The 12,254-nt window shown below is 41.5% G+C and overlaps 1 protein-coding gene across 1 annotated transcript in view; it reads left to right on the top strand.

Annotated features, from left to right (window-relative positions):
• atp13a1 (ATPase 13A1) overlaps positions 1-12,254 on the top strand; it is a 36,834-nt gene that overhangs the window by 1,692 nt on the left and 22,888 nt on the right. Inside the window, exons 2-6 of the mRNA XM_061905248.1 lie at positions 2,101-2,190; positions 6,794-7,057; positions 7,126-7,281; positions 10,051-10,120; positions 10,192-10,298. Of these exons, the coding sequence (XP_061761232.1) occupies positions 2,101-2,190; positions 6,794-7,057; positions 7,126-7,281; positions 10,051-10,120; positions 10,192-10,298 (687 nt within the window). The remainder of the gene's footprint in view (positions 1-2,100; positions 2,191-6,793; positions 7,058-7,125; positions 7,282-10,050; positions 10,121-10,191; positions 10,299-12,254) is intronic.

The following is a 12,254-nucleotide window of genomic DNA, read 5'->3' as shown; positions in this document are numbered from 1 at the left end:
AGTCTTTTTTTGGGCTCTAGGAATCACTAATAAGCCGGAGTCTTTTGAACGCAGATTTCTTGCCGGGACATATGGTACAATACAATCGGCAAGATAGGCTGGAGCTAGACCGTGTAGTATTTTATACGTAAGTAGTAAAACCTTAAAGTCACATCTTAAGTGCACAGGAAGCCAGTGCAGGTGAGCCAGTATAGGTATATATGTATGTATATATGTATATAAAGATATATACAGTATAGGTATATATGTATGTATATAAAGGTATATACAGTATAGGTATATATGTATGTATATAAAGGTATATACAGTACAGGCGTAATGTGATCAAACTTTCTTATTTTTGTCAAAAGTCTAGCAGCCGCATTTTGTACCAACTGTAATCTTTTAATGCTAGACATGGGGAGACCCGAAAATAATACGTTACAGTAATCGAGACGAGACGTAACAAACGCATGGATAATGATCTCGGCGTCTTTAGTGGACAAAACGGAGCGAATTGTAGCGATATTACGGAGATGAAAGAAGGCCGTTTTAGTAACGCTTTTAATGTGTTACTCAAAGGAGAGAGTTGGGTCGAAGATAATACCCAGATTTTTTACCGAGTCACCTTGTTTTATTATTTGGTTGTCAAATGTTAGAGTTGTATTATTAAATAGAGGTCGGTGTCTAGCAGGACCGATAATCAGCATTTCCGTTTTTGGGGCGTTAAGTTGCGTTAAGTTTATTAAAAAAATTGAGAGTGGTCTTTTGTATTTTACATGATGTAGGAGCCTAAATACTGTTTAAGTTAATTTACATTTTATGGAAGGTGCTTTATGTTTATTCAGCCACAAGGGGACTATTTACTTTATTTGCATGATAATACAATGTATACATTGAATGCTTAGGTAGTTATATAAAGCTCACTTTATTTGTAATTATTACATTTGTCAAAATGATTTGATGACGTAACTGTTTTAATTGCATATATGGCGGAAGGATCTGTGTGGTAAGGTGGTTTTTGGACGCAAGGTGTTATGGGTAATGGCTGTCAGGTGCGGTGGAATCGAGCCACACAGTTTTTTGACCTCATTCATACTTTTTCTAACTCGTACTGCAACAAACTCTCTTTATTTTGTCATTCATTTGTTCCCACATCGTGACTGTTTTATGTTTTGAATTATTAAGATCACAAGTAAACCATACAAACTACGAAGAACGTCTGGAGTTTTGTTTTGTTGTTGCCGCAGCAAGCGGAGTGAATGTTGATAGTATAGGAGCATCAAGCTTAAGGCTACTTTAGGAATCTACACATGAGTTATTATTTGTACAAACATGGTGCAAAGTAATTCATGATTTGTTAAAAAATGTTAGTGGCTAGGTAGTTGAAATGGGATATTGTGATTTCACAGGACTGTCTTAGAAGTGATCATTTGAAAATGTTCAATTTGAAAAATGTGCACTTAGAGAAAATATAAAAATAAAGTGTTGCAGATTGATATTTATCCGTTTCTATATATTTATTGTGAGAAATCATTAGGATGATAAGTGTTTCCACAAAGATAAATATCATTAATTATTAAAAATAACAGAGTTAGAGGTAAATTGAGCAAATTGGCTATTTATGGCAATTTATTTAAGTGTGTTTTTTACATGAGTTATTATTTGTACAAACATGGTGCAAAGTAATTCATGATTTGTTAAAAAATGTTAGTGGCTAACTAGTTAAAATGGGAAATTGTGATTTCACAAGACTGTCTTGGAAGTGATCATTTGAAAATGTTCAATTTTAAAAATGTACACTTAAAGAAAATATAAAGAAAGTGTTGCATATTGATATTTATCTGTTTCTATATATTTATAGTGACAAATCATTAGGATGATCAGTGTTTCCACAAAGATAAATATCATTACTTATTAATAATAACATAGAGTTAAAGGTAAATGGAGCAAATTGTCTATTTCTGGCAATGTATTTAAGTGTGTATCAAACTGGTAGCCCTTCGCAATAATCAGTACCCAAGAAGGAGCTATTGGTTTCCAAAAGGTTGGTGACCCCTACTGTAGTGTCATCCTTCATAGTCACGTCGACATGACTCATGTGTAAAATCTTTCCAACAGGAAGCAGACCCAAACAAGGCCACGCTGGCAAAGGTCATCCCCACGCCGAATAACGGTTCAGCCGAGCTGGTGGCGCTGCAGCGGGACCAGGTAAGATAGCCCACCTTGTCGCAGTTGAGTCTGGCCGTGCCAGCAACCTGAGGGTTCCTGGTTCGATCCCCCAGCTTCGTCACGTCATGTCGTGTCCTTGAGCAAGACACTTCACCCAGCAACCTGAGGGTTCCTGGTTCAATCCACACCTTCTACCATCCTAGTCACGCCCTGTTGTGCCCTTGAGCGAGACACTTCACCCTTGCTCCTGATGCGTCGTGGTTAGCGCCTTGCTTGGCAGCTCCCGCCATCAGTGTGCGAATGGGTGAATGTGGAAATAGTGTCAAATCCTTAAAGGGGAACATTATCACAATTTCAAAAGGGTTAAAAACAATAAAAATCAGTTCCCAGTGGCTTGTTGTATTTTTTGAATTTTTTTCCCAAATTTTACCGGTCCCGGAATATCCCTAAATAAAGCTTTAAAGTGCCTTATTTTCGCTATCTTCGAAACCACTATCCATTTCCCAGTGACATCATACAGGGCTGCCAATAAAACAACATGGCGGTTACCACAGCAAGATATAGCGACATTAGCTCGGATTCAGACTCTGATTTCAGCGGGTTAAGCGATTCAACAGATTACGCATGTATTGAAACAGATAGTCGGAGTATGGAGGCAGATAGCGAAAACGAAATTGAAGAATAAATTGAAGCTATTGAGCGAATAGCTATGGACGCTATTCGGCCATAGCGTGGGTGTACCTAATGAAGTGGCCCATAGCATGGCTGCCTTATTAGCATCGCCGGTAAAATGTGCGGACCAAACGATCAGGACTTTCGCATCTTGTGACACGGGAGCAACTTGAATCCGTCGATTGGTAAGTGTTTGTTTCGCATTAAATGTGGGTATCTAGTTTCAAATGTACATACAGCTAGCGTAAATAGCATGTTAGCATCGATTAGCGTAGCATGTTAGCATCGATTAGCTGGCAGTCATGCCGTGACCAAATATGTCTGATTAGCACATAAGTCAACAACATCAACAAAACTCACCTTTGTGATTTCGTTTACTTAATCGTTGCAAATGCATCTGCAGGTTATCCATACATCTCTGTGCCATGTCTGTCTTAGCATCGCCGGTCAAATGTGAAGACACTTTGGTACATTCAATGGGGGTCTGGCGGCAGATTTCTTGCCAGTGGTGCAACTTGAATCCCTCCCTGTTAGTGTTGTTACACCCTCCGACAACACACCGACGAGGCATGATGTCTCCAAGGTTCCAAAAAATAGTCGAAAAAACGGAAAATATCAGAGCAGAGACATGGTGTTTGTAATGTGAAAATGAATATGGCGGGTGTGTTACCTCGGTGACGTCACGTTCTGACGTCATCGCTAAAAGACCGATAAACAGAAAGGCGTTTATTTGGCCAAAATTCACCCATTTAGAGTTCGGAAATCGATTAGAAAAATACATGGTCTTTTTTTCTGCACCATCAAGGTATATATTGATACTTGCATAGGTTTGGTGATAATGTTCCCCTTTAAAAAGGTAGAAAAGCGCTACACAAGTATAACCCATTTACCATCACCCTTCCTCCCGCCATCAGTATGTGAATGGGTTAATGTGGAAATAGTGTCTAATAGGCCTGGGCGATATGGCCTTTTATATTTTTAGGCCATGTCACGATACACGATATATATCTCGATATTTTTCCTTAGCCTTGAATGAACGCTTGATGCATATAATCACAGCAGTATGATGATTCTATGTGCCTCCATTAAAACATTCTTCTGCATACTGCATTAATATATTCTACTTTTAAACTTTCATGCAAAGAGCGAAAGCACAACTAAGTCTGTTTACCAAAACTGTATTTGTTAAGCAGTGGCACAAACATTCATGTCATTTCAAAACAGAAAGTGCAAGATTGTCAGAGATATTTTAAATCAAGCTGTTTGTGCACTTTTGTGCATGATGTCACTAAGATGACATATCAAAACAACACTAAACTGTACAGAACGCCACTACAATAGTTTAAAACCAATAAAGTGCACTTTTGTTCATGATGTCACACAAGATTTTTCAATAAATCAAATAAAAATGAGCTGCATAATAAGAAATCCAATAGTGCATGTCCTTCGCTATGTGGTAGGTTCCTGCGGACGTTATCTCCTGTTTTTTTTACCATTTTTTTCATACGGTGTTGATGTAGAAATGGAAAGTGCAAGATTGTCAGACATTTTAAAACAAGCTATTAGGGCACTTTTGTGCATGATGTCACTAAGATGACATCAAAACAACACTAGATTGTACAGAACGCCACTAAAATATTTTAAAACAAATAAAGTGCACTTCTTGTGCATGATGTCACACAAGATATTTCAAAAACTAAAATAAAAATGAGCTGCGTAATAGGAAATTAAATAAGGTATGTCCTTTGCTATGTGGTAGGTTCCTGCACACGTTATCTCCTTCTGTTGTTGACTTTTTCTTTCCTACGATGTTGTAGAAATGGAAAGTGCAAAATTGTCAGACATTTTAAAATGAGCTTTTAGTGCACTTTTGTGCATGATGTCACTAAGATGACATACAAGAACAACACTTAATTTTACAGAATGCCACTGAAATATTTTAAAACAAATAAAGTGCACTTTATTTCAAAAACTAAAATAAAAATGAGCTGCATAATAGGAAATCAAATAGTGAATGTTCTTCGCTATGCGGTAGGTTCCTGCGGACGTCATCTCCTTCTGTTGTTGACTTTTTTTTTCATACGGTGTTGATGTGGAAGTGGTAGACGCCAGGTTCATTTGGGTCCGTGCTGGTTGCTTCGGCATTTTGTTGGCTGTGGCACCGAACGGCGATGTTGACATGCAGAGTTTCAAGCACTCTTCATTCTCTCGCGGGTGACATTTTAAATTATGCTACAAATTAGTAGTGCTGCTAGTTTTTGTAGCAATGCTTTTGCTGCATAATTGACATCAATCAATCAATCAATCAATGTTTATTTATATAGCCCCAAATCTCAAATGTCTCAAAGGACTGCACAAATCTTTACGACTACAACATCCTCGGAAGAACCCACAAAAGGGCAAGGAAAACTCACACCCAGTGGGCAGGGAGAATTCACATCCAGTGGGATGCCAGTGACAATGCTGACTATGAGAAACCTTGGAGAAGACCTCAGATGTGGGCAACCCCCCCCTCTAGGGGACCGAAAGCAATGGATGTCGAGCGGGTCTAACATGATACTGTGAAAGTTCAATCCATAGTGGCTCCAACACAGACACGAGAGTTCAGTTCAAAGCGGATCCAAGACAGCAGCGAGAGTCCTGTCCACAGGAAACCATTTCAAGCGGAGGCGGATCAGCAGCGTAGAGATGTCCCCAACCGATACACAGGCGAGCGGTCCATCCTGGGTCCCGACGAGCGGCCCATCCTGGGTCTCGACTCTGGATAGCCAGTACTTCATCCATGGTCATCGGACCGGACCCCCTCCACAAGGGAGGGGGGGACATAGGAGAAAAAAGAAAAGAAGCGGCAGATCAACTGGTCTAAAAAGGTCTATTTAAAGGCTAGAGTATACAGTTGAGTTTTAAGGTGAGACTTAAATGCTTCTACTGAGGTAGCATCTCGAACTGTTACCGGGAGGGCATTCCAGAGTACTGGAGCCCGAACGGAAAACGCTCTATAGCCCGCAGACTTTTTTTGGGCTCTAGGAATAACTAATAAGCCGGAGTCTTTTGAACGCAGATTTCTTGCCGAGACATATGGTACAATACAATCGGCAAGATAGGATGGAGCTAGACCGTGTAGTATTTTATACATAAGTAGTAAAACCTTAAAGTCACATCTTAAGTGCACAGGAAGCCAGTGCAGGTGAGCCAGTACAGGCGTAATGTGATCAAACTTTCTTGTTTTTGTCAAAAGTCTAGCAGCCGCATTTTGTACCAACTGTAATCTTTTAATGCTAGACATGGGGAGACCCGAAAATAATACGTTACAGTAATCGAGATGAGACGTAACAAACGCATGGATAATGATCTCGGCGTCTTTAGTGGACAAAATGGAGCGAATTTTAGCGATATTACGGAGATGAAAGAAGGCCGCTTTTAATGTGTGACTCAAAGGAGAGAGTTTGGTCGAAGATAATACCCAGATTCTTTACCGAGTCACCTTGTTTTATTATTTGGTTGTCAAATGTTAAAGTTGTATTATTAAATAGAGGTCGGTGTCTAGCAGGACCGATAATCAGCATTTCCGTTTTTTTGGCGCTAAGTTGCAAAAAATTAGCGGACATATTATTGTTGTCTGTTCAACATCTTAGCGCTTGAAGCCAAACCACCGCCAGACAATGGACCCTGTGCTGTTTTTTTGGGGAATTAATTATTCTCCCTCCATTTGTTAGTGCTAGTGCCCCAAGCGTAGAGTGTTCTGGGCTTCAGTACAGTGTTGATCTCCTGAAGACATAATTTTATTTCACAATTCCTCGTGAGAAAAAAAACGCCTGGTTAGGCTTTGTGCCTTCCTTGGGTGAAGTTTCCCCATAGAGGAGCCTCCACTGCCGGATGCACTTTAACGTCATGCCAAGGACGCTAAAGCCAATGTACGCTTGCAAACATACCCTCTGACACCGCCGTCTTTTCTCTTCCTTCTCAACAGGATGACAACGGGGAAGACCTCCTCTCTTTTGAGTTCCAGAAAATCCGCTACACCTTTGACCAAAAAGAAAAGAAACACTTTTTCCCCATTGCTTTCCCCGTCAGCCAACCGATGGGCTACTTCCAGTCGTGGCGAGGGTACCAGGAGGAGGTTGAACTCAAGGCTGCAGAAAAGCAATACGGGACCAACCGTGCCGAGATGATGGTTCCGGATTTCCTGGAGCTGTTTAAGGAGAGGGCTACCGCACCCTTTTTTGTCTTCCAGGTTTGCTTCATGTTTGTTGATATATTCTGTAATGCTCACTTTAAAGCCGTTTTTTTGCCATAACTCAGGTGTTCTGTGTGGGGCTGTGGTGTTTGGACGAGTACTGGTACTACAGTGTTTTTACGCTTTTCATGCTGGTGGCCTTCGAAGCGTCCCTGGTCCAGCAGCAAATGAGGAATATGTCCGAGATCCGCCGCATGGGGAACAAGCCCTACATGATCCAGGTTGGGTTTCAACTAGAGATGTCCGATAATGGCTTTTTTGCCGATATTGTCCAACTCTTAATAACTGATTCCGATATCAACCGATACCGATATATACAGTCGTGGAATTAACACATTATTATGCCTAATTTTGTTTTGGGATGGCGGGGGGTGCTGGAGCCTATCTCAGCTGCATTCGGGCGGAAGGCGGTGTACACCCTGGACAAGTCGCTATCTCATCAAAGGGCCAACACAGATAGACAGAGAACATTCACACACTAGGGACCATTTAGTGTGCCAATCAACCTATCCCCAGGTGCATGTTTTCGGCGGTGGGAGGAAACCGGAGTACCCGGAGGGAACCCACGCAGTCACGGGAAGAACATGCAAACTCCACACGGAAAGATCCCTATCTTTAGATAACGTTACGATCCATCTATCATCAGATTGTATTATTATGGGGGTTCATGAGTGACCTGGAGCCTATCCCAGTGTGGTACAGTGTAGTTGTACCCGCAAATCACCAAAAATGATTCCCGAGCGCGGCCAATTCTGCTGCTCACTGCTCCCCTTACCTCCCAGGGGGTGGAACACAGGGATGGGTCAAATGCAGAGAGTAATTTCACCACACCTTGTGTGTGTGTGTGTGTGTGTGTGTGTGTGTGTGTGTGTGTGTGTGTGTGTGTGTGTGTGTGTGTGTGTGTGTGTGTGTGTGTGTGTGTGTGAGACAATCATTGGTACTTATAGAGGGGTCCAGAGTTTTTCACATTTCCCACTATGCATTGCCGATATCCATGTATTTTTTTAATCATAAAAAAAATAATAATAATGTTATTGAACAACAAACATACATTTATAATTCCCATAAAAATTCAAGGCACTTTCGACAACAAGGAAAGAAAATACTAATTGAAAAAAATAAATAAAAAGACAAAAAGGGCTACCTATATCACTTTAAATGTTTTTAACAATGATATCCATTTAAGGGCTTTTGTACTCTCAATTAGAGATGTCCGATAATGGCTTTTTTGCCGATATTCCGATATTGTCCAACTCTTAATTACCGATACTGATATATACAGTCGTGTAATTAACACATTATTATGCCTAATTTTGTTTTGGGGTGGCGGGGGGTGCTGGAGCCTATCTCAGCTGCATTCGGGCGGAAGGCGGTGTACACCCTGGACAAGTCGCTATCTCATCAAAGGGCCAACACAGATAGACAGACAACATTCACACACTAGGGACCATTTAGTGTGCCAATCAACCTATCCCCAGGTGCATGTTTTCGGCGGTGGGAGGAAACCGGAGTACCCGGAGGGAACCCACGCAGTCACGGGAAGAACATGCAAACTCCACACGGAAAGATCCCTATCTTTAGATAACGTTACGATCCATCTATCATCAGATTGTATTATTATGGGGGTTCATGAGTGACCTGGAGCCTATCCCAGTGTGGTAGTTGTACCCGCAAATCACCAAAAATGATTCCCGAGCGCGGCCAATTCTGCTGCTCACTGCTCCCCTTACCTCCCAGGGGGTGGAACACAGGGATGGGTCAAATGCAGAGAGTAATTTCACCACACCTTGTGTGTGTGTGTGTGTGTGTGTGTGTGTGTGTGTGTGTGTGTGTGTGTGTGTGTGTGTGTGTGTGTGTGTGACAATCATTGGTAGTTGTAGAGGGGTCCAGAGTTTTTCACATTTCCCACTATGCATTGCCGATATCCATGTATTTTTTTAATTATAAAAAAAATATTATTGAACAACAAACATACATTTATAATTCCCATAAAAATTCAAGGCACTTTCGACAACAAGGAAAGAAAATACTAATTGAAAAAAATAAATAAAAAGACAAAAAGGGCTACCTATATCACTTTAAATGTTTTTAACAATGATATCCATTTAAGGGCTTTTGTACTCTCAATTAGAGATGTCCGATAATGGCTTTTTTGCCGATATTCCGATATTGTCCAACTCTTAATTACCGATACTGATATATACAGTCGTGGAATTAACACATTATTATGCCTAATTTTGTTGTGATGAAGGTTTTCCAAAATGAATCAACTCAAGTTATGGAAAAAAAACACCAACATGGCTCTGCCATATTTATTATTGAAGTCAAAAAGGGATTTTTTTTTTTAACATGCCTCAAAACAGCTGCTTGGAATTTGGGACATGGTCTCCTTGAGAGAGCATGAGGAGGTTGGGGGTGTGGGGTTAAGGTGGTGGGGGAGGTAGCGGGGGGTGTATATTGTTGCGTTCTGGAAGAGTTAGTGCTGCAAGGGGTTCTGGGTATTAGTTCTGTTGTGTTACGGTGTGGATGTTCTCCCGAAATGTGTTTGTCATTCATGTTTGGTGTGGGTTCACAGTGCGGCGCATATTTGTAACAGTGTTAAAGTTGTTTATACGGCCACCCTCAGTGTGACCTACATGGCTTTTGACCAAGTATGCATTCCATTCACTTGTGTGTGTGAAAAGCCGTAGATATTATGTGATTGATAGATAGTACTTTTTTGATTCCTTCAGGAATATTAAAAAATTGGTCCGTCACCCGACGGCAGTGCCTTTAAAGTTTATTGGCGCTCTGTACTTCTCCCTACGTCCGTGTACCAGTCCGTACAGCGGCGTTTTAAAAAGTCATACATTTTAGTTTTTGAAACCGATACCGATAATTTTCAATATTAGATTTTAAAGAGTATATCGGTAGTCCGGACATCTCTAGTTTCAACCGACTTTCCATCCACCTTGAGGGTATTCTATTATAACTTTGAGTGTTTCTGGCAGGTTTATCGCAACCGTAAGTGGAGACCCATATCAAGCGACGAGCTCGTCCCCGGTGACCTCGTCTCGATTGGTAAGAGTCCTTCCAATGTCTCCTTTTCTCAACACGAGTGGGCGTTGAGTGCGTATTTTGTGGTCTCCCAGGGCGGTCCCCACAAGACAACCTGGTGCCGTGTGATGTGCTGCTCCTCCGGGGTCGCTGCATCGTGGATGAGGCCATGCTGACCGGGGAGTCTGTGCCTCAGATGAAGGTCAGTGATGCCCCAAGTGACTCCTCAGAAAATTTGTATCCGATCCTCCATTTACCAACTATAGGCTGAATAAAAATATGCTTTGGTGTACAGATGTTTCATCCACCACGCCATTGTGGGCGGGCCGACTGCTCGCCAATGCTAAAAGCTCATTAAATCAGCACATTAGCTTCTGTGCTACTTTGTGTGATTTTTTTTTTTTTTTTAGTGTTTTACACCATTATTCATATTTACCTTGTTTCTTATGGACTTATTAGGTTCAATATACAAATCCAGTGAAGTTGGCACGTTGTGTAATTCGTAAATAAAAACAATACAATAATTTGTAAATCCTTTTCAACTTATATTCAGTTGAATAGACTGCAAAGATTAGATATTTAATGTTTGCCATGGGGATTGTAATTTTTTTTGGCAAATAAATGATAAATGGGTTGTACTTGTATAGCGTTTTTCTACCTTCAAGGTACTCAAAGCGCTTTGACACTACTTCCACATTTACCCATTCACACACACATTCACACACTGATGGAGGGAGCTAACCAGCACCCATCAGGAGCAAGGGTGAAGTGTCTTGCTCAGGACACAACGGACGTGACGAGGTTAGTATTAGGTTGGGATTGAACCAGGGACCCTCGGGTTGCACACGGCCATTCTCCCACTGCGCCAGAATTTAGTGGCAGCAACACCATCCATCCATCCATTTTCTACCGCTTATTCCCTTTTGGGGTCGCGAGGGGCGCTGGTGCCTATGTCAGCTACAATCGGGCAGAAGGCGGGTTACACCCTGGACAAGTCGCTACCTCATCGCAGGGCCAACATTGCAAGAAATTTGGCACAGGGGCATTTTTACCACGGTGTTACATGACCTTACCTTTTAACTTTTATGTGCAGCTTAAGTTGTTCAACAATTCGGGGTCTCCTTTGGGGTATTTTACGCTTCATATTGCGCCACACATTTTCAATGGGAGACAAGTCTGGACTGCAGGCGGGCCAGTCTAGTACCCACACTCTTTTACTATGAAGCCACACTGTTGTAATATGTGGCTTGGCATTGTCTTGCTGAAATAAGCAGGGGCGTCCATGATAACGTTGTTTGGATGGCAACATATGTTGCTCCAAAACCTGTATGTACCTTTCAGCATTATTGGTACCTTCACAGATGTGTAAGTTACCCATTCCTTGGGCACTAATACACCCCCATACCATCACAGATGCTAGCTTTTGAACTTTGCGCCTGCAACAATCCGGATGGTTCTTTTCGTCTTTGTTCCAAAGGACACAACGTCCACAGTTTCCAAAAAACAATTTGAAATGTGGGCTCGTCAGACCACAGAACACTTTTCCACTTTGCATCATTCCATCTTAAATGAGTTTGGGCCCAGCAAAGTCGGCGGCCTTTCTGGGTGTTGTTGATACATGGCTTTTGCTTTGCATAGTAGACTTTTAACTTGCATTTACAGATTTAGCGACCAAGTGTAGTTACTGACAGTGGTTTTCTGAAGTTTTCCTGAGCCCATGTGGTGATATCCTTTACACACTGCTGTCGCTTTTTTCGTGCAGTACCGCCTAGGGGATCCAAGGTCCGTAATATCATCGCTTAAGTGCAGTGATTTCTCCAGATTCTCTGAAACCTTTGATGATATTACAGACCCTAGATGGTGATATTCCTAAATTCCTTGCTATAGCTGGTTGAGAAATGTTGTTCTTAAACCTTTGGACAATTTGCTCTTGTATTTGTTCTCAAAGTGGTGACCCTCGCCCCATCCTTGTTTGTGAATGACTGAGCATTTCCCTGAAGCTGCTTTTATACCCAATCGTGGCACCCACCTGTTCACCAGTGGGATGTTCCAAATAAGTGTTTGATGAGCATTCCTCAACGTGTTCAGTCTTTTTTGCCACTTGTGCCAGCTTTTTTTGAAACATGTTGCAGGCATCAAATTCCAAATGAGCTAATAT

Source organism: Nerophis ophidion, linkage group LG07, assembly GCF_033978795.1.
Source record: "Nerophis ophidion isolate RoL-2023_Sa linkage group LG07, RoL_Noph_v1.0, whole genome shotgun sequence".
Classification (NCBI taxonomy): domain Eukaryota; kingdom Metazoa; phylum Chordata; class Actinopteri; order Syngnathiformes; family Syngnathidae; genus Nerophis; species Nerophis ophidion.
This window is presented reverse-complemented; position numbering and strand designations above follow the sequence as displayed.